The sequence below is a fragment of the Olea europaea genome, chromosome 18 (assembly GCF_002742605.1).
Source record: "Olea europaea var. sylvestris chromosome 18, O_europaea_v1, whole genome shotgun sequence".
Lineage (NCBI taxonomy): Eukaryota > Viridiplantae > Streptophyta > Magnoliopsida > Lamiales > Oleaceae > Olea > Olea europaea.
The window spans coordinates 26,349,643-26,372,539 of record NC_036254.1 but is presented as its reverse complement, the minus strand read 5'-3'; the positions used below and the strand labels follow the sequence as shown (position 1 = coordinate 26,372,539).

At 35.5% G+C, this 22,897-nt stretch overlaps 4 protein-coding genes across 8 annotated transcripts; 2 read left to right on the top strand and 2 right to left on the bottom strand.

Annotated features, from left to right (window-relative positions):
• Positions 1 to 8,201, top strand: LOC111367989 (ribulose-phosphate 3-epimerase, chloroplastic). Of its 5 annotated transcripts, none has more exons than XR_002697929.1 (10): positions 1 to 265; positions 639 to 753; positions 918 to 1,058; positions 1,153 to 1,266; positions 6,312 to 6,390; positions 6,897 to 7,006; positions 7,079 to 7,135; positions 7,449 to 7,518; positions 7,620 to 7,719; positions 7,926 to 8,201. XR_002697929.1 is itself a non-coding variant. In XM_022989147.1 (10 exons), the coding sequence occupies exons 1-9, from the start codon at positions 153 to 155 to the stop codon at positions 7,667 to 7,669; spliced, it is 849 nt and encodes a 282-aa protein (XP_022844915.1). In that variant the 5' UTR covers positions 1 to 152; the 3' UTR covers positions 7,670 to 7,685; positions 7,926 to 8,201. The 5 variants fall into 5 exon arrangements, 2 of the variants coding, with proteins under 2 accessions (XP_022844915.1, XP_022844916.1); XR_002697931.1 differs by having other exon boundaries at positions 7,620 to 7,787; XR_002697930.1 differs by having other exon boundaries at positions 7,620 to 7,819.
• Positions 8,202 to 8,451: 250 nt separating this feature from the next.
• Positions 8,452 to 10,128, bottom strand: LOC111367988 (putative pentatricopeptide repeat-containing protein At1g74400). The gene has a single exon (XM_022989146.1). It carries the CDS (start codon positions 9,944 to 9,946, stop codon positions 8,516 to 8,518), a length of 1,431 nt encoding a protein of 476 aa, XP_022844914.1. The 5' UTR covers positions 9,947 to 10,128; the 3' UTR covers positions 8,452 to 8,515.
• A 392-nt stretch (positions 10,129 to 10,520) lies between these two features.
• On the bottom strand, positions 10,521 to 12,939 carry LOC111367987 (pentatricopeptide repeat-containing protein At5g61400). The gene has a single exon (XM_022989145.1). The coding sequence runs from the start codon at positions 12,839 to 12,841 to the stop codon at positions 10,799 to 10,801; it is 2,043 nt and encodes a 680-aa protein (XP_022844913.1). The 5' UTR covers positions 12,842 to 12,939; the 3' UTR covers positions 10,521 to 10,798.
• Positions 12,940 to 17,133: 4,194 nt separating this feature from the next.
• Positions 17,134 to 22,517, top strand: LOC111367986 (protein NEN1-like). The gene is made up of 6 exons (XM_022989144.1): positions 17,134 to 17,604; positions 18,871 to 19,028; positions 19,767 to 19,813; positions 19,900 to 19,963; positions 21,025 to 21,767; positions 22,047 to 22,517. The coding sequence occupies exons 1-6, from the start codon at positions 17,322 to 17,324 to the stop codon at positions 22,276 to 22,278; spliced, it is 1,527 nt and encodes a 508-aa protein (XP_022844912.1). The 5' UTR covers positions 17,134 to 17,321; the 3' UTR covers positions 22,279 to 22,517.
• The last annotated feature ends 380 nt before the right edge of the window (positions 22,518 to 22,897 follow it).

Sequence of the window (22,897 nt, the reverse complement as noted above, 5' to 3'; positions counted from 1 at the left end):
ATTTCTCTTTCTTTCTCCTCCAAGAATATCAAATTTGGTGAATTGTTTGAGGGGAATAATTACTGTCTTCTCATCTTTAAAACCTCACTTCAAGAATTTAGATTGAGTGAAAAAGGAAAAAATATGTATATCTTGGAAAGGTGAAATCAAGAATGGCATCGACAGCTGCTTCTTTGGGTTCGTCGACTTTGATTCAGTCAATTGGTGGGGGTCTTAAAATTCAAAAATATTCTCTTTCTAATCCGATTTCACTCACTTTTACGAGGTATGTATAGCGGCTATCTGTATCTTTCTTGGATAATGCTATATCAAGATTATGTCTTTCCTATTGGTTGCGATGATTATGTTTGGTTCTATATCGGTAATTCCATTTTAGCCTTTGAGGTTTGTATCACTTTTGGGCATTACAGATTTACAGAGTAGAATTCCGTTTTATTTACATGAAGGTTTTGATCAATTATTGGATATTAAAATCTGATTCGTGGGGTTTATCAAAACAAATGTAGTTAATTAAGCATTGACCTTCAATGTACAAACCTGAAAGTTCTTTCCTGCTTGTATCTGATTTATGCCCTGTGTTCAAAAACGCTTCAGTGGACTTGCAGTCCTTTTCTGATATTATTCTATTTTCAATCCAGGAGAAAATCTCGAACTATTGTGAAGGCAACTGCTCGGATTGATAAGTTCTCCAAAAGTGACATCATTGTTTCTCCATCTATTCTTTCTGCTAATTTTTCCAAGTTAGGAGAGCAGGTTGTTTTTTATTTTCTAACATTTGCTCTCGTGGCCATGTCTTAGATCTCAGAAGCAGAGATTTTAGCTACATTTGAAATTTATTATTTACATGGCTGTTGTATCTAGAGGTGATTGATCATCAAGGTCTACGTTGTTCACCCTTTTACATGTTATATGTCTAGGTCAAAGCAGTTGAGCTAGCAGGTTGCGACTGGATTCATGTTGATGTGATGGATGGCCGTTTTGTTCCAAATATTACAATTGGGCCTCTTGTAGTTGATGCCCTACGCCCCATCACAGACCTTCCATTAGATGTGCATTTGGTATTCTTCATTTTTCATTTTTTTCTTTTTATATAATTTCAGGCCTACATTGCATGAAAACCTTTTTTGCTAAAATAGAATTGATGCATTGCAGATGATTGTGGAACCTGAGCAAAGAGTTCCTGATTTTATAAAGGCTGGTGCCGATATAGTTAGTGTCCATTGTGAACAATCTTCCACCATCCATTTGCATCGCACCATAAATCAAGTAAGAACATGAAATTATGATGCCATATTTATTGCAACCTGTGTTGAGGTTTTAATTAAATGCATTCAACTTTGGCAGGCTTTGAGTACAATATTTTAATTTTATTTTTACCATCAATCCTTCATTAGAGAGAGTATGGAAGAATAATTAACCACAATCAACTTGTCTCACATGGTAATGCCTTTTTTGCTAAGATAAACTGAGACCTTGTCTTGTCAAATGGTGAATCCTCTAATTTGTGCATTGGTCTAACAATATCCATATACCATTGAATGAAGTTGGAAAGTTTTCTATGTGATCAGCAAGGTTGTTTTAAGCACGTATTGATATCTGTATTATCTAAAAATAATGACTTTTAACTTTAAAAGGAAAAACTATAATTTCGTTATCTCTCTCTGTTTGTGTAGAAGGAAGAAAGAAAAATGGAGAGAATAAGTTTGGATGTACAGAGTTTTGGGTTTGGACGTTTAATTGCCATGAAAGTATGATGTATTGGCTTTGTAAGTTTGAAGTAGCTTTGAACTTGTCAGCTAAGTATGAAGTTGCTTGGGAACAATAAACTATGTGTAATTTTGGGTTTGGACAACTAGAATTGAAATAATCCTGGACTCTAGACATATGAAGTCTAGTTCATGATCACAGGAAGATCCCCAGCGTTTATCTGAAACTATGATTGCAAAATTTAAAAGTTGCGACTCTTCTTTGAAGGATTTTTTAGGGCGTGCCTTTCAAACTTAATGTGGAGTTCGGAGAGCATGCTTGCACAACCTATGAGAAATTAAATAGAGGTTGAGGCATTGAAGAACATATACGAACTGTAGAAACATAAAACAATCTTAAAACTTTTCATTCTTCTTTCTTTCTTAAATTTATACTCTATTCATTGGTTCTTGGGACGTGTTTAGATTGAAGAACGGTTTATGGGGTACACGCTTCCCAAGTGTTTTGACATTTTGATATGTGGTATCTCTAGTAACCTTTTGTGCCATAGACGGAGACCATTCTTAGGATTGTTGTTTAAAGAATTGCATTGCCCAACTTCTTTTCTGTTTTCTGTATCATCTTCAAGTTTTAATCAAGTTTTGCCACATCATATCAATTTCATGTAACAGGTTACACACAGTAGATAACTGTTTTCCATATTTGAAAAAATAAAAAAAGAAGTGCATTGCCTAACTTAGTATGAGTAATGTGTGTTGGAAAAAATAGACGTGCATAAATTATTTTCAAATAACATATCTTTTATGTGCATAAAATCGGACAGAATTTTGACTTACCAAAATCGACTACGTAAAGTAGAAACGAGAAATGCATGAATATTAATTTGGTTGAGGCAAGAGTTTTATTCTTTGTCCTTAAGACGATAATGCCCCGTACGAGTGCTAATGGTTTTTCAGCATTCGTCTGTCAAGATACAACGACCACGTCTCGTAATAGGAGCACTTCAAATTACGTAAACAAATGCACCTACTCATGTTTTGAACCCTCTTTTTAAACTTGACTCCAAATAAATGTAGAATTTTGAAGTGAATATGCATTAGTATGATAATGCAACTATGAAGTGAAAAGAATGAATAAACACATGGGGCCTATATATAGATGTTGAAAAGATTTGTCTAAAAAGACACAACCTATAAAAGAGACAACTATTGGAATTAGTCTCTATATTTGAAGAGACATATCATTTGAAAAATGATAATGCCAAAAGTCACAATCTTTCATATAGAAAGATACCTTTCTAACCAAATGATTTCTAGAATATTCCATAATATTTTACATAATTTTCCAATAATTCACGTATTTAAGTGACTTAAATTTGATTTAATTTTTCATTAACCAAATAACAACTTCCACTTAAATAATTAAGAATTGGTCAAAACCAATTTCATATACAATTTTTTTGGAAGATGATGTAACTTTAGATTAAAGCTAGATAGAAGCTTGTGGCTTCATAAGAGGATTTCTTAGTCTGTGACAATTTATATCTATTAAATGAAGTATTGTGATTACATAGACATAATATCATTGAGCAATTGATCTCAAATGGTGTAAACTCGTGGATCGACTAAGAAAAGATTTATTGAGAAATCAAGAATACTGCATATCGAGGGGAATATGCTTAAAAGCCTACTACGTAAGGATCTTTGTAATGGTAACCCAACATTATTGACTGGAGATCCCAAGATTTTGATTTAATGGGACAAATAATTTATAAAAATTCAATGAACACTTGGGATTTAATTACTAGCCATTCCTATGATAAGTAAAGTGCTATCTGCAGAAAGTTTTATGTTAAGTTATATTTTTAATGATTTCCATATTTTGGACAAATCAAGTAGGTTATGGCAGGTACTCTTCATAGGAGATCATCTATATAAATGTGAAGTGGGGCCGCTTCCATGGGAATGTTTCAAGGCTTGAATTCTTTAAAGCGCTTATGAAATTCAAAAATTGTTCATGACCAAAATGAACATAGTGAGAACTCGAAAATATTTGGGAGGTTATTGTGTGAGTACTATTGTCTTGGTTTACATCAACAGTTGACAGTTCAAGACATTGTGTTCACTGATTAGCTAAGTAAATCAGATAGTATTTTACTAAGGAATGTTAAAACCCACAATGTACCTATCCAGATGCAATAGCTTTCCACTTGAACTGTCTTTAGCGTCTGCATAGTCATTTGCATTAATTTTCATTCATGTAGGAGATTGTTGAAAATATGTATATGAAATTAGTTTTGACCAATTCTTAATTATTTAAATGGAAGTTGTTATTTTGTGAATGGAAAATTAAGCCAACTTTAAGTCACTTAAATAAGTGAATTATTAGAAAATTATGTAGAATATTATGAAATATTTTAGAAATTATTTTTCTGAAAAGGTAACTTTCTATATGAAAAATTGTGACTCTTGGCATTATCATTTTCCAAGAGATTCGTCTCTTCAAATATAGAGACTAATTTCAATAGTTGTGTCTCTTCCATATGTTGTATCTTTTAAGACAAACATTTTCAACATCTATATATAGACCCTATGTGTTTATTCATCCTTTCCACTTCATAATTGCATTATCATATTAATGCATATTCACTTCAAAATTCTGCATTTATTTGGAGTCAAGTTTAATAAGGAGGGCTCAAAACATGAGTAGGTTCGTTAGTCTACGTAATTTGGAGTGCTTCTATTGCGAGACATAGTCGTCGTACCATGGGAAACAAATACCGAAAAACCTTTAGCGTCGGTGTGGGACATTATCGTCTTAAGGATAAAGAGTAAAACTCTTGCCTCGACCAAATTCATATTCATGCATTTCTCGTTTCTATTTATGTATTCGATTTTGGTAAGTCAAAATTCTTTCTGATTTTATGCACATAAAAGGTACGTTATTTGAAAATAATTTATGCATGTCTATTTTTTCCAACAATGTGTACTGGCGCAATTGATTTCTAGTTTTGTATGGTTTGATCACAGTTCTTTGTTAATTGCTCTTTTTCTGAAAAGAGAATGAGTCCTAATGAGGGCAAGTGACTATTCCGTTCTAAAGCATACTCATTATCTTTTATCCAGGAATCGTGAAACAACTTCCTGGCATTACAATGTGTTATGTTATTACTAATCTTGGATTTAGTTAACATTTGATTGTGACGTTCATGATGGTCGGACGGCACTAGTTCCTTGCAAAGCCCTTCAATCAGTATTTAAATTTTGGTATTGTTCTATTAGAAAATTGCAGAAGGAACTCTATGGGGTTAAGTAATTTAACTTGAGGAACGTGTCTTTTGTTGGCTGCTGGTTGGGTGGCAATGTGTTGAGGAGAATACTAGGGGTTGCAGCAGGTTTCCAAAACACTGCTGAAATAGTTTTAGTGGATAGGCTATGGCAAAAAGGACGAAGCCATAGACTTGCCTGAATGTGGACCTAAAATCATAGAAAAATTGAATTGGGATCAAAGTTCTATAATCCGCAAACAATGGGTACTCTGGTTCCAATTTTTTTCTTTTATTACTGTATTGATTCTGCTACTGTATTTGGTGTTAAGTATATGTTAATCCACTTGCTTTTTTTAAAGCCGCATAGGATAGTCATGAACTTCGACTTCCTAAATCAATAGAAACTTCTATTTTGCCCAATTAACTACATTGTTATCAAGAAAAGTGAAAGGGGAAGTTTTGTCTTGTGTTATATAGTAATGGAGATGGCTTTTCTTTCTTATAATGTTTGGGTTGGTTTATTTGGTTTATATGCTTCCGTTGCCTCTAATGCTCGGACACGACACGGAATGGTATCGGTATGGAATATGTGTCGGATTCTTCAAATTCCAAACAAATACTTCGTCGTTTTTGCTTCTTCTTTCCTTTTTCTTTTCCTTTACTTTCCATTTTCTTCTTTCTCGTTTTTTCTCTCTATAAATCTAGCGTCGCCGCTGAGAGTGTGGAGAAAGACGACAACGCTAGATTTCCCTTCTTTTTCTTCTTATTTATTTTTTCTTTCCATTTTTTTTCTTTTTTTCCCTTCTTTATCTCTCTATAATGGTGGTTTAGGGTTTTGTTTGTATAAAATAATAATGGATTCCATATAGTGTTTTTTGGTACTCCACGAAGTCCAAATTATAATTAAGTCCCTCATTTTCTATTTTATATAATATTCAGTAATTTCCATAATTGAAAACTAACCTCTAAAATTCTATCTCATTCGTCTTTACCCCTTATTCAATATTTATTTCCTTCTTTGTGAATAATTTATTTATGTCTATTTAAAATGATATCTTGGATTAGTAAAAAAATTGAAGTTTGAAAGACGTACCCGTGTTCGAAATATAGACTCTTTAGCCATATTTTCGTATCTTATATTTTATAAAATAAAGGATTCAACATTTAGATACGTACCCGTTCCCAATACTCGTACCCGAGTCCGAGCATTATAGTCTGGTGAGAAAAATTGGATTACTCTAGCTTTAGTTTTATTTCTTGCATTTCCTGATTGGGTGATCACGTTGACATTCTATTTCGGTAGCTACGTTTTTGATGACTTTGTCATACAATTCAGGTTAAGAGCCTAGGCGCTAAAGCTGGAGTTGTCCTGAACCCTGGAACTCCATTGAGTGCCATAGAGTATGTTCTTGATGGTGAGATTATTTATTTACTAGAAGGTTCAAATTTCCTTTTCGTAGTACTCCTTGTGGTTGACTAGGTTAAGACCAAGATTGACTAAAGGCTACGATAAGAGGACTTGGATATAAATTTGACAAAAGAAATCACGAGTATAAAATTCTTACCTTTATAATTTGAACATCAAGCAAAATGCTAAGCCTTCATTTGGCAAAATTTATAAATCATTTATAAATGGTCAAATTTCAGTTTCATTCACACATTGCATTAGATCTACAAGTACTATTCACTTATTCATCACTCATTTCTATCGATTTATTAATTAAATTGTTCCTAAAATTTTCCCAAATAGAGGGTAAATCATTAAATCAGTTGTAGCAGGGCATAGGTCTCACTAGGCAAACTGAATTTGCAAAAAACTCAAACTTTTAATCAAATATATATAAGAAGAAATGACTAACCAATAAAATTTATTCGGTTTGCGAATTACATAGTATAACATTTTCTCTTTTTCAATTAACAGTGGTTGATCTGGTATTGATTATGTCTGTAAACCCTGGATTTGGTGGGCAGAGCTTCATTGAGAGCCAAGTTAAGAAAATATCAGACTTGAGAAGAATGTGTGCAGAGAAGGTAGAGAATGTTTCTATCTTGTCCATCAGCAATGATTTGAGAACAAATCATATTCTTTTGTTTGTTTTGCAGGGAGTGAACCCCTGGATCGAGGTAGATGGTGGAGTTGGTCCTAAAAATGCTTATAAGGTCAGCCATTTTGATCACTTCTCTCTCTCTTAACACCATCTCTCCCCTCTCTCTTTTCCATCTCCGTAGCCATCAATGTTGGGGTTTCCATTTATTGTTATTTGGCGATATTTTGTGTATCTTCTAATTGGACTTTAGGGCAGTGTTCTTCTTGTCAGTACATCTAGATTTATGAGGTAACATCCGGTGAAGGCCCTGATGGTAGAACTGTAAAATTTAGAAGATAGTGCTCAGGAGAGAGATGTCCCATCCATTCTTTATGCACACAGATGAACTATGTCAGGCTTGGTTATAACTTGACTATTTTTGACAGGTTATTGAGGCTGGGGCCAATGCATTAGTTGCTGGATCCGCCGTCTTTGGAGCTCCAGATTACGCTGCAGGCAAGAATTAAACAATTTCGTCTGAAGTGTTGGTTAGAAAGAATTCGGTAATTTCATAATGTATCTAAACTTTCTCCTGTACATTTTGTCCTGTGTTACAGCCATTAAAGGAATCAAAACCAGCAAAAGGCCTGTTGCAGTTCCAGTATAAAATTTTCATTCAAAATGTTGTTCAAGCTGTCGTGTGCTCTTGATTCCCAGGTGCCTGAAATCATATTAGCGAGTCGATTAAAAGTTATGCTACAACGACAGATACATGATGAAATAATGTATTTGTCCACCCTACTACTCTATGTTGAGTGTATGCAAACTTTGAGCTCATTAAGGCTGCTTGACTCTGCTAACTGATTTCTTGCTGCCTTTACCTTTCTTCATTTTGTTGAACATCTATCTACTTTTCGTTGCAGATAAACTATGGGACGAGATAGAGCAAAATATTGAATGTTGTTGTAAGATGAAATGTTAAAGGAGGGATTCCTCTGAAGTCGAAAATAAGAACAGTAAGAAACATAGTTTAGACCTGTTGTGAGACAGAATGTCTGTTAACATATTTTGCTGGAGGGATTTGTTTATATCATTATATGCCTACTTTAAAGAAACTTCTTTCATGTATATGTTGCAGATTTATAGATTTGTACATTGTACCATTTGACAGAGAATCACATGAATTATTTTTGCGTAAATGATTGCTGACTATGTTCTCTGTGATTCCTAGAGTCATCCAATTTTTTCATTTACAAAAAAATTCACCAAAGTCTCACCACACGATACATCGTCAAATTCATGAAATCGACTAGCAGATATGTGGTCAATGAATTAGCTAGAACACTTTGTAAGTTCGGTGATCATATATGCTACGAACTTTCAATCTTGTTCTAACCATTTAAAATGGTCAATAAAAAACTGTTTACTTTTACATGACGCAAACATATTTCTCTAAAATTGTTCACATTGAATGCGTGATTAAAAGAATTTCTAATCAGAACATTGTACAATTCTAGAACAAGCTAGACAACTCAAGATCATGGCTATATGTTCTCATATTTTCCACCAAATGATGAAGAACAATGTAGAATTCATTTGCCATAGAATGATCATCATCTGCACTAACAAACTCATGAATACAATCCCCCAACTCAATTGAGCTGCAGCCAGGAGCCCTCCTCTGTTTTATCCCTTTTCTAACTATCAATTTCTTATCCCACATCCCTTTTGCACTATAGATATTAGACATCACAATATCATCCCCAACAAGGCTCTCTTCCAATTCAAGAAGCTTATAATAAGTGACTGATGCAAGTTCTACATAGCCATGAATGGCACACGCCCCGAGCAGTGTCCTCCATATTACTGCGTTTGGCTTTATGGGCATTGCCAAAATGAACTCGTATGCTTCACTTAATAGCCCACATCGACAAAAAATGTCCACCATGCAGCCAAAATGAGAGTTCCGAGGTTTTAGGCCATAATCCTCTACCATACTTTTAATGTATCTCTTCCCTTCTTCAACCAACCCTGTGTGGCTACAAGCCATCAAGACACCAATGAAAGTAACATCGTTAGGTTTAGGAACGATTAAATAACCGTGTTTCTTGGCTATCGGCTTTTTGTTTTCTTCTTCCATGGCAGCAAAAGTTTGCAGTGCTTCATGTGCTTGGCCATGTATTGCATGCCCCACAATCATTGATGTCCAAGTTGTGACATCCTTAATTTTCATGCTTTCAAACATTTGCTTAGCAGTTCTGATATCCCCACATTTTGTATACATGTTTATGAGTGCATTGTTCAGGCTTAAATCTGCCTTCAACTCTCTTTTCCGTCGAATATAAGCATGAATCCACTCACCCATTTCCAATGCACCAAGATTAACGCAAGCGGATAATGCCACTGTGAGAGTAACTTGATCAGGCTCCACATTGTCCCTTTGCATTTTTCTGAACATCTGTAAAGCATTTTTTGAGTCCTGATTATTAACACAGGCAGCGATCAATGCTGTCCAGCAAACGACATTCTTACTAGGAATTTCCTCAAACACATGGTGTGCATCATCAAGATTTCCCACTGAGGAATAAACACCAATTAACGATGTTTGAAGGACAATTATAGATTGATAGCCAAGTTTACTAACAAGGTTATGAAATTGCATTCCTTCTCTAACCAAGGATTTTTGAATGCATGCTTTGTTGGCATATAAAAGAGAGTAGCTATCAATTACAAATGGCTTTGTTGTCAATAATTCTTTGAAAAGCAACAGAGTTTTTGTGGGATTGGATTTGAGATAATTTTTAAGGGTTTGATTGGGTCTTTCTTTCCTGAGGTGTGTATGGAAGTGAATACGAGGTTGTTTTCGACTAAAGACACATTTCATGATTCTAATCATCTGGATTATAAGATGAAAAACATGGTTTCCAAATTGTTCTGTGTTCATATGTTACATTCTGGCAAGATGATAAAATCAAAATATAAAGGTGATTTTTGAATGTGTGAGAAACCACTACTTTCAACTTTGATTTCGCTGGTGGAAAGCATGTTGTGTGTGTGAAAAATAATTGGGTCGAAGTCAACGATTTCATATAGCAGGATCTTTCACTCAAATCACGACATCTCAAACTTTGATCGCTCAAATAATGATACCTTAGATGTCGAGTGGATAAGAAAGAAATAGAGTGGGGGTGAAACGGAGTCAACGATTTCATATAGCAAGATCTTTACTCAAATCACGAATTTTGATAACTCAAATAATGATACTTTAGATATCGAGTGAATAAGAGAGAAACGGAGTAGGTGGACGGAACCCCTCGCTATTGTAATTTGAGTGATCTGAAGTTCAAGTTGTCATGATTTGAACGGATGATTTGACTTCATTTTGCAGAATCTTAATAAAATATTTTTGAAGTTGACGCGACTTGAGGAATGTTATTTTAATGGAAGACTAATCAATTCTCAATGCAGTGGATTGTAACGACTACATTTGAGTCTCATATAACTTGTAGAAAATCTGCTTTATCAAGTCATAAATACATCGGACACTATTTTATTACAAGTCGATTTTAAAGGTCAGTTCAGCCAATTGCCTGGAACAGCGTGAACCTAAAATTGAGCTCAAGGAATAAAGCCATTCTGCTCATTCGAGTACTTGAAACAAGCAAGTTTCTGATATTAGATACTGCAACTGCTACTTAAGCTTGCTTTCATAATGGGAAGAATCATTTTTATCGTAATCGAATGAATACAATGCCACTAGAGGGTACAAAGCAATTTCTTATCCCCACTGCGTAAATTATTGTTTAAATAACTCAAAAGACTCCTTAAAACAGAAGCTAGGATCTTCTAGACCCGAATTCCACAAATCCTCGCGACTCTGCAGAGCTGATGCAAAATTTCCCAGCTCCTGATAACCTCTATTTAATACCTTGTACATGAACGAGTTTGGTAAGATGCCCATCTTTAGTATATCTGCTTGCAGCATCATGACAGCAAACATATGCTTCACATTGAAATGACCTTGTACGACGACAGCATAATTGGAAACGTCAGGGTATAAACCACTGCTTCTCATTTCTGCGAAAAACTTGCTGGCCTTAAAAATTCGGCCATCTCTGCACAAACCATTAATCATGGCAGAATACATGATGTGAAGTGGGGAACGATGCCCTGAAAAACTACTAGTGGACAGCTCTAGTTCAGTGCCGGTGAATCCAGCTCTGTTTTCCAAGAAAATTTTAACTGCATCATTGATTCTTCCATTCTTGCAAAGCCCGTCTATCAAACAACTAACTGTATATGCATTAGGAGTAACACCAGCTTTTATCATTTCCTTGTGCAATTGAAGAGCTGCACTTAAGTTACCATTCTTGAAGTGCCCATCAATCAAAGAAGTATAAGCAACAACATCAGGCTGGTAACCTTTAATTGCCATTTCATTATATAGTCCCATTGCAGCCCCCATCTTTCCTACTTTGCAATAACCATTTATCAAGGTACAAAAAGTAACTATGTCGGGCTGCACTCCCTTTTCCATCATTTGAGAACACAATTCCAAGGCCCTCTCGACACTTCCTTCCTTGCATAACCCATCAATTAGTGTATTGTACACGACCAAATTCACATCAACTCCTGTATCGTTCATCTTCCTTAATAAATTTTCTGCATCTTCCATTCTGCCAATATTACAGTAGCCCTTTATTAGTGTGCCGTAGGTGAAAACATCAGGAGAAATACTAAATTTCTCCATCTCATAAAACATATCTAGAGCAGCAGATAGATCGCCCTGGTTACTGAATCCATCCATTAAACAATTATATATGTACACATTAGGAACGACGCATAACTTCACCATATGCACAAAATAGCTCCTAACTGCCACAATTTCACCAATTCTGCAGAACAAATGAATTAATATACAATAGGTAACAACGTTTGGCAGCACGTCATGATCCAACATCTCACGATACAATTGAAGCACTTTCTTAACACTAGCCTTCTTGGCATACCCATCCATCAGAGTATTGTAAGTGTACACATTAGGGACCACTCCAACATCTTGCATTCGCCTCAAGTAGTTACCTCCTTCCAACATCCGACCCTCCTCACACAGGCCACGGATCAGTGTCGTGTAAATCACAACTGTTGGTTTCAACCCCTTCTCAACCATCTCATCAAACAATATGTTAGCTCTCGCATTATCCCCCAGATCACAACAAGCATCAATTAATATCCCATAACTTACATCGGTAGGCAACATGCCATTTGACACCATTCGTCCATAAACTTCCCACATGAATTCAACCTGTCCCGCCTTAAGAAACCCATCTAAAATTGCATTACAAGCCTGAATAGCAGGCAATCTTCCTATCTTTTGGTACACCCAATAAGCCTCATCGACAAGACCCTTTTCGCATAAAGCAATGATCAACACTCCAAACACGTTTATATTACTTCCCGCACTCTCAAACTGATTAAATGCATTGAAAATAGAGGAAGAAACTTTGTTAGGCTTCCGGTTTTGCAGCAATGTTTCAATGAGGTCTTTTATCAAACACCTTGCCTTCACATATAATTTCGCTTCAGTTAAACAATATATTACAGCAGAGTGGAGTTTTAATGTCTTCAAGGGGTTTATGGTTCTGGACGCTGAGTTAAACAGTTTGAGCGCTTGGCTCGGGTTCTTGGAATTGAGTATTCCAGTGATCAAATTTGACAAGTACAGGGAACAGGACGAGGGAGGCGAAGAAAATGCTCTTGTTTTTGACGATAGTGAGAAAGCCAAAAAGGACTTTTCATTAATGATGGGTTTGATTTTGGGTGGGAAAAGGTTCAACATTTGCTCAGGTGCCAGTACATTTTCTTGTTTCCATTGCTGTTTGTAGCTTCTTCTCCTCCCAGAATTTCCTTTTAGTTGGGCCGAATTTATGAATGCTATATAAGTAAAAGACTTTGGAGCTTGCTACCTGCACAGGCCTTTTACATAGAGTCTGTACAGGTGCGTAGAGGTGGATTGTTCACATGTGGGGTCCATCTTCATGTGAGAACCCCTTTACAGGCCCTATGCAAAAAGGCTTGTGGCTTTCCCAAAGATTTTTGGGAAAAGTTCAAAAATCAAGTATCGAGTATGACACAATTCAATTCTCAAGTCTCAAGTTTAAAAATACAGAACTCAAGTATTGATTAATTAATTAAATATATTTATTATTTAAATATAATAAGATCACAGTTGTACAACTAATAGTCACAGACACACAATTATAGACCACAAATGATTTTATTGGTCACATATTATGTCGAGGTCACAAATAAAAAATTCTACAGGTTACGGATTGTTTCGTTGGTCACAGGTAAAAAAAATTGTAGATCACAATTTATCCATCGGTCACATATTTACAAATTTGTTGGTCACAAATTAATTTTTAGTCACATATTATCGAATTTTAAAGTCATGGTGGAATAATCACAAATTTTATGGTCACAATTTATCCCACCCTACCCCGTTGTGACACCACACACCACCACCCACAGATCCGCCACCGTCACTTGCAACCACCCTCGCCTTGTGACCGTTCCCAAAATCACAACACCACCACCTGCACCACCACCATCACCATCACCATCGTCTACCGTCACCACCATCACCACCAGCATCTTCTTCCAACTTCCAACAACCACCACTATCGCCACTACCACCAACAACCACCCACAGCACCCAACCAGATCTGCAGCGCCATGGAGAAATGCCGCCAGTGCACACTGCCAACACCACACCATCGCTGTCGCGAACACCCGCACACACACACCCTACACCACGCACACACACAACCGCAACCAGGCCATTGTCGTCGCGATCTGCGGCGTAACCACAACACCCACGCACACTCAACCACGACCGCAGCCTTACACCATCGCCGTCGAGATCTGCGGCGCAACCATGCACACCATGCCAACGTTGCCATCAGCCTCCGATTCCAGCAACGAACTCTCATCTGCTAGCACCGCCACCATCAACCTCCGATTCCACCGACATCGATGACGCTGTAATGAACTCTCAATAGCCTCCGATTCCAGTAGCGTCGACCGAAGCAGCTTCTTCATCGTCGATTTTTGCCTCAGATTTTACAGTGAGAGACGAGAGAAAAATGATCGATTTTAGAGAGGCGAAATTTTGAAGCTAAATTCCGATCGATTGGGGGCATTGCAGGATGAATTAAAAGCATGGCTGTGATTGTCTGGGCAAGGGCTATTGGCCGGCAGTGGTCCGCGACCATGGGTGTCGCTGGAGCCACTGGAATTGGACGAAAAATGCTGCGTTTCTGGGGGCAGCGCAGGCGGACAGGAGATCTGCAATTCCGATCGATCGGGTGGCTTATAGGATGAATTGTGACCATGTTTGGGATCGTCTGGATGTGGGCTATTGGCCGGCTGTGGTCCGCGACCATGGGTGTCGCCGGAACACGAGAATCCGGCTGAAATAGAATGCGGCAGTTCGGAACTTTGGCCGCAATTTTCTGCAAATTCCGGCGAGTTGGTGGCCGGTGGTTGGGTGGAGGTTGTAGAGGGCAGTGAGGTGAGTCTATTGGTGGTTGGGTCCGGTGGCCAAGGTGGCCGGAAAGTGTTGGTGACGCTGGAGTTGTGGTCAAGTGGAGAGAGAAATGGAGAGAAATGAATGAGAAAGGAAGTGACGAGATTGATTTGGGGAATTGAATAGGGTTTTTAATTGAATTGGTTGAATTAACTATATATAATACTTGATGTTTGCATAGATAAATTTTATCCCTAAACTTTGAATTTAAACTTTTAAATGCCTGGTTTTATGTAATTTTCTCAATATTTTTTTTTACAAAATTTGTATCGAAAAATAACTGACTTCTTGTAAAAGAAATTGTCTTCAAGTAAAATAAAAATAAAAATCTGTATTTGCAGATTGATTATTTATTTAGACAAAATTAGTATAATCATGTTTGGAAGAGTATAAATGGAGAGTAATATTCGCGGATCCTTCGAATTTTGTGTAAAAATTAACTCAATCAAAATGTTTAAGAGTGCAATCTACATCCGTAGTTTCACTAGAATCCCATGTCAATTGTGCAAATCAAGAATTGTAAACAAGTGTTAAAATGTAAGGTCACTCAATAAGATTATTGAGACGGTGATGGCGGCGGACACACGGGTGGGCATGGGTCACGTGACCACCCAACTTTGGGATTTATTATTATTATTATCATTATTATTATAATTTTTTGTTTTTGTCTCAGTTTTAGAAGTTAATATGTCATGTCAAATGAAATCGAAATATTGCATTCTTAATATAATTTCGAAATGCTTATGATCTATTTTTCTACTTTGTTAATGGTGCTTGAAATGGTCAATCGTAGCAAATGTTACAGCTTGTCAAAATATGTCATTTCAAACTATTATTTCAAGAATTTCGATAACATGCTAATTTTAAAAATTCTCCGACGATTGTACGTTAGCCGAATTCACAAAGCGTCTATGTCATCTTGAAGTTCATTTCGAGAACTATATCATGTGTATACCGAATGATCCAAATAGATATTGAAAATAGTTAAAGATATGTCAAACGTGCTTCTTAAAAAGAGACCTATAACTCCTGTTTCTTTAAAAAATTTCAATTATTATTATTTTTTGCGATACAAATTTTCAATATAATTTATATAATTTTATTAAATTTTTTTACATGGGATATGACATTAAATTTTTTGAAATTTTACATTTGAATAAGTCATACTCGTGTAAATTTTTGGACGTAATTACATGGATTATATTTCTTTGGATATAGATTTTCGAATGAAAAATTCTTCATAATTTTTTGCAAGTTTGATTGTGCCTCTTAACTTTAAATGTCTACATTCGCCCCTGGATGGTGACCAAAAACACTTCAACATTTCAATGTTAAAATTAGACTTGGTTTTTTTATAAAAAGGAAGTGGAATTAACAACTTTAGCTAGAGTAGGTGCTTTCGTAGCTCTTGTTTGTTTCTAATTATTTGAAGACAATAATGTATTTTTGACCCCTTTTTGGGTCAACATATGAGATCCATTGTGAGATAAAAAGACAAAAATCACGGCTTGCAACTATTCGAAAATGAATTTAAATTTGACAAAAAATTGAAAACAGACAGAGGCATAATATTGAATATTCATGTAATTGTAATTGATATAAGGTTGTTGCAATACCTATTAACATAGTTCAGGTCATGTTTCTATGACAATAGGTCAAAATCATTATTGTAACGTATTACAAGTGAATTTACTTATTAGAAATTAATATTTTCCCGTTTATAAAGAAAAATTATTTTTTAATGTGGATTTTCTCATCAATTGAAGGACAGCAATTGACCCTAAAATACGTGCATGCAAACTTTGTCAACCATGCACGTAAGTAGGTTGCCTATAATACATTAAAAAGAAAAGAATATGCTAGGTGTACTCTTAACTAAGTCAAGAATATAATGTTTTCTCAAATATTGTTGAATTATAAACTCATAATCGAACATATCTTCAATTGAATCGATCAATTTACCGTGATTTTCGAAACATGTCAATCGTGCAATTTGTACAATTGTATAGAGTCGGAGCCAGAAAAACTAAGCATATGTTTAGCTCCCATTTTTTTTTTACAAATGAAAATGGGTGGAATGATAGTTTTTTGAAAAATGAGTGGTTGAAAAAAAAAATTTCGATTTACGTGTATATATTTTATGAAAAATTGTGTGATTGAAAATATGAGAGCAGAAATAAAATTCAATGTAATGGAAGGCAAACAGGGGCTAATATTATTCTAAATTTCGTACCAAGATTCAAAATCTCAAGATGGATATGTAGCCTCCGTTTGGCTTCCATTCCATCCAAATTTTAATGGTTGGAACTTGGAATAGTGTTTTATTCAAAAATATGCGGTTGAAAAAGAATGAAATTTTTTTTTATTTTCGTGTAATATTATTTTATGAAAGATTGTGTGGTTAAAAATAAGTGAGAGAAAAAGACCGATAATGATAATAATAATGGAGGCCAAACGGGGCGTAATGAATTCCTTGTGTAGGGGCACAAAAGTAACACCACACGTTTCGCTTTTCCGTAAATCGCATTTTACACGATATTCTTCTTCTTCTCGTACCGTACACGACTATGTTGAAGTGCTAAACCACCTCTCTTTCCCCTCCAAAACCTTCCCCTGCAAGTTACCTCAGATTCCGTGCTGCAAATGCACTCGCATATATATACGTATACATACGCCGAATCCCACTTTTCAAATTTGGAGCGACTGTTTGATTGAAGAAATAGAATTGAAAATGGTGGGAACGAGCGAGGACAGGTCAGAAATTGCGTTCTTTGATCTGGAGACCACAGTGCCGACCCGATCCGGGCAGGGTTTCGCTATATTGGAATTCGGAGCCATTTTGGTTTGCCCCAGGAAGCTGGTGGAGCTTCAGAGCTTCTCTACCTTGGTCCGACCCGCTGACCTCGCGCATATTTCGACTCTCTCTGTTCGTTGTAATGGCATTACGAAGGAGGCTGTAATTTCTGCCCCCGGTTTCATGGACATCGCTGATACGGTCTACGATCTTCTTCATGGTAAAATGCCCATTTCAATTATATGTAGGGGTAATGTATATTGGGGTGGAGTTGTATCTTTTTTATTCACTTAATTTACCATTACATTTTGTGTTGCTGTAACTTATGTATGCTTTAAGTTTAGAGGAACTTATTGAATGGGGCATGGCGAATCAAATTTGGAATAGAAAAGTGACTGCAGGAAGTCGAAAAGCTAACTTGGAAGGAACATTTTATAGAACTGTAAAATGATTTTTTATGGCTGATATAAACGCCTTGGGTTGCAGTTTCCTAATTTGACTGTTTCGATCAAATTCAGTTTTCTAGGATACTCCTTAAAACCTTGTGAATTTATTCTCACACACTGTATTCTGACAATGAAAAAATAAATAGGATAATAAAACATTTTTTTTTTTTTTTTTTGTTTTATCAGGGAAAAACACCATTAAAGTTCTAACAATGGAGAAATGTGGAAATGCTATCAACTTCAAATTTGTCATGTTAGAGCACGAAATAAATCATTATGCTTGAGTGCAAATACTTGAGCTGGATAGAAAAAGTCGAACTAGGATATCCAAAGTACAAACCATGGCACATTTCTAGGTTCACATAAGTAGTGTGTGAATATTTGAGTGGGATGCATTAAATTCTTCCATTTTATTTTGAAGGTTTAGTTTTCTTATTGTGTTGTAGTAGGGGAGATTCTAGGCTCCTGGGTATTAATAAACCTTGTGAATTTATTCTCACACACTGTATTCTGACAATGGAAAAATAAATAGGATAATATGATAATCATCAAGAAGAGAATTACTTCATTTCAAGGTAATGGCTGGATTTTATTGCTGTCATTCTTGTTTTTTTTTTGAGATTATCCTCAACTAGAATGCGGTAGGTATGTGTAGGTTCTTTTGGACACCTAAAATACTGAGGTTTCTGAAGTTTTTATAATGGTTTTTTTTTTTTAGCCCCGTTTGATCTCCATTAAATTCAATTCAATTACATTCCATTTTTCTCTCTCCTATTTCAACCACACAATCTTCCATAAAATAATATTACACGTAAATAAAAAACTTTTCATTCTTTTTCAACCACTCATTTTTCTAAAAAATACTATTCCCCCCATTTTCATTTTCAGGTAATGGGGGTCAAACGGGAGCTAATCATTTTATCATTTTTATTTTTATTTTTATTTTTTTTATATATATTGATTTCAAGTGTCTTTGAGGAATTTTTCTTTTTGGGATTCTGAACACCAATTTGGTTTTTCTTGTTATCTTGTATATGTAGGGAGGATATGGGCAGGTCATAATATATTGAGATTTGATTGTGCTCGCATAAAGGAGGCATTTGCTGAGATTAACAGGCCTGCTCCTGAGCCAAAGGGAATTATTGATTCATTGGCAATATTGACACAAAAGTTTGGAAGGAGAGCTGGCGACATGAAGGTTGAATCCTTCTGCATATTAGTTAAAATTGTTGGATCTTTTTAAAAATAACAATAAAGAGAATAATGCATCAACATTGTGGGGCATGATATTTTTCATGAGATATGATTGGAAGACTATAACACAGAAACATTGTGTTATCGAATGACAAACAGTTGGCCCTGCTGCATCTGAACAGTATTGTTAATTTTTTATTTTATTTATTTACATTTATAAGTATTCCAACTTTTGAGATCTCTGAAATTTCTACTGTACTTATACAAGTCTCGCTTGCAACTCACTTCAGGAGAACTAAGCTGTTAAGTAACTGAATGTGTGTGCATAGATGTAAACTTAGTCTAGTTCCTAAAAACAAATGGGTTAAGCGATATTTAGGTGGTCAAAATGTACTTAACATTTCTATTTAAGTTTATTGTGTTATATTCATCTCTGCATGAAACACTGACTTTTGTCTTTGAAGTGTGACATTGTTGAAGACAAAACATTTGTTCAAATTTTATTCTATTTAATTTTTTAGATGGTATACAACTTTGTTTGGTATTTTCTCAATTTGTTTATCTTTCTAATTGATGAGTAAAACAAGATTTGTTTATTCTGTTTTGCTTGAAACTTCTTTCTACATTTCTAATATCTTGAATTGTGGAGCCATGTCGAATACACATCAATATAAGTAGTTTGGGTAATTAGCTTTATTGGCAATTCATTTATATCCTAATGTTAAGGTATTCTTTTGTCCAGATGGCCACTCTTGCAACGTACTTTGGGATTGGCCAGCAAACACATAGGCAAGTCTACCTTTGCATTATTCTACATATGCACTTTCAACCCATTGTATTTTGCTATCGTTTTTATTTTCTGTTATTGCATTCAGGAGCTTAGATGATGTTCGGATGAATCTTGAAGTTCTCAAATACTGTGCAACTGTTTTATTCTTGGTAATTTCATGATTTCTTTGTCTTTCTCATTTATTTATCTAGATAATGGGCTGCTGAAATATTCTCTTTCTTATTATGATTCTCAAATTTGGAAAATTAATCGTTAATACGTCTATCCAGGCAAAGTTAATTAACATATTTTCATTTTCAATTCTGTGGTATTCTTAGGACCTCTTGTTAATGTCATTAAACCAGTCTTTCCTTTTCAGTTTTTGTTCTGAATTCAACAAACAATGTTGAACTACATTTTAATTGTCTTTATTATTTAATGCTATGTACGCGGCCTAGCTATACATTATGCATAACATTGAGGAAAATATTGTACAAATCAAGTATAAATTAATATTGTTCTGTATCCTAATTCTGTAAAATATACAGATAAGAATGCAAAGAGATGCTACATAAAATCAAGAGAAAACTATTTAAAGAAAATAAGTGGTTCAGTACACCAAACAAAAGCACCGAAGATCATGATTAAAAATGATGTTAAATACTATAATATGACATCATTTCGAATAATCAATAGGTCTCTAAAGCACGTAAAAAAGGAAGAAAATTGAAGTTTCATCAGTTCCATCCAGACTCATCTATATTCCTCTCTCAATTTATGAATGCAGAATGTACTTATATAGTAGCTTCTATTTCTTGTATCTTGTGAAGATGGATTATAATGGGCTTGTGTGACAAAGTTTTTGATAAAAGTTTCAGCGGATTTTGATAAAAGTTGATAAAAGTTGTGGCATCATAACATATGTGGTTAGAATTAAAGTTTGGCTAGTTGAAAAGTTGATAAAACTTAAGTTTTATGAAATAAGGTGAACTTAAGTTTATCGCTGTTCATCAACATGTAATCATTGATGGCTCTAAGTCCAGAAACAGAAATCTAGCAACAAGAGTTGGTGAACCATATGACAATTGTGATTGTTGGACTTCATCTAGTTTAACTCTCATCTTGCTCCTATACAGCTGCAACTGACATCAATATTTATCAAGGATATTTAATCTCTATTGTAAATATTGGCCTGTGTGGCAGTAATTTATTTTTCTTATCTTGCTGGCAGGAATCCAGCCTCCCAGACATATTTACAGAGAACAGTTGGGTTTCTCCTAATGTCACAACTAGAAGTCGAAGTAATGGGAAAACTTCTGTAGAGCAGGCAAGCCAGAATGTAAATACACCATCATCAAGTGTCAAGGCAGAAATCCATTCAACATCTCCAACAAGTGATGACATGGAGGAAGTTCACCCAATTCTATCACTTGTTATGCCTAACACAGATGATGTAACTGGGGATCTAATTGAATCCATTCCTGCAAGATCAGACCCTTTTAACATGGTGGTACTCAGTGATGAAATGGTGAAATACCCTCTTCCTAAGGAAAATATGGAAGATGAGAAAAGCCTATCAACTCAAGAGTCTTCTACTGCATCTGCTTCTGGGGATTCCAATGGCTGTACTGACTTCTTGGAGGCCGATAATATTTCAATACCTTCTCTCTCTGTAACCTTTGTACCATTTTACCGTGGAAGTCAAAAAATACAAGTGTTGCATAAAAATTTCCCATTACAAGTTTTGTGTAGACATCTGAAGGTGCGCTTTGGAATTAGTACGAAGTTCGTTGATCATACTGGTAGGCCGCGATTGAGCTTTGTGGTGAATGCTCCACCAAGCCTATGCCAGGTTCTTGATGCAAGCGATGATCTTGCTAAGAAGTTATCCATGGACTCCGGTAGCTACTCAGAATGGAGATCTGTCGTGATCAGGAAGCCTGGTTTCTATAACTATCCCACTGTCCGGTTGCAGTGAGTTTCTCTTTGCTTAATTGACATTATAATCTTTCCTTTCAATCACTTTGAACATTAATTTTCTTGCCTTCTCTGCAAATCCATTTTATAATTCCGTGCAATTGTATAGTACATAAATTAATCATTGCTCACCTTACAAAAACCAGGACGGTAGTTGCTTTTCATTAAACGCCGTTCCTTTTATTTATATTTCATTGGCTATATCTGAGTGCTGTGAACTGTGAAAATACACTGTTGTATTAAAGACTCATAATTTTAATGTATGTAAATGCACAGTTTACCGACTGTAGCAGATGGTGACGGCGTCCATTGCATAACAGAGATATACAAGAAAGATTCTTCAGCCACACAAAGGCTAGTGTTCAGTAGATTCGACATTGTAGAGCTGGAGTCCCTGTTCAATCCGGGAAATCTTGTGGATGCGTACTTCTCCTTGGACACCTATGATTACCAGCAGAATGCCGGCATCAGAGCAGTGGCAAAAAAGCTGATTATCTGTACTAACTGATGGATACACAGAGATGAATGTTAAAGCTGATTGAGTTAACCGTTCTATTTTTATTTAGAAACTGGTTTGTAATTCTTCTATGTGAAGGTGAATCTTGTTGCTCTTTTATTATTTTAAGATGTCTTTGCAAAGTGAAATTGATTTATAGCTTAAACTTCAGCTTGTATTAAACTTGTATATACATTAGTGATCTGCTTTTGGCAATCCTCTGTGTCTTATAGACCTAACAATTAGGCCAACCCTTAGAATTTGGCCCAACTCTTTATCAACTGCCCTATGTGAACTAGAAATATCAGGGATATTATATTTCTCAAGAACAAACAAGATATTTTAGTGGAACCATATGTGGTGCAAAAAGAGTGTAATTCATTGCAGCAAAATGAGAATTCTGCTTTGTGATGCCTACTTCAAGATTTAAGAATCGTCAATAATCAGACATGGCACTTTAAATCATCATCTTCTATGAATTAATCATAGAAATCCATATAGATTGGGGAGTTGCTCACGCAATCACTAATGCCCTTCCTCATCTCTAGATGTTTAGCTACTCCCGCGTAATGACATTTTGTGGCATTCATTTTGAATGGAAACTTGCTCAGTTCAGCTCCTTTTGACTAAT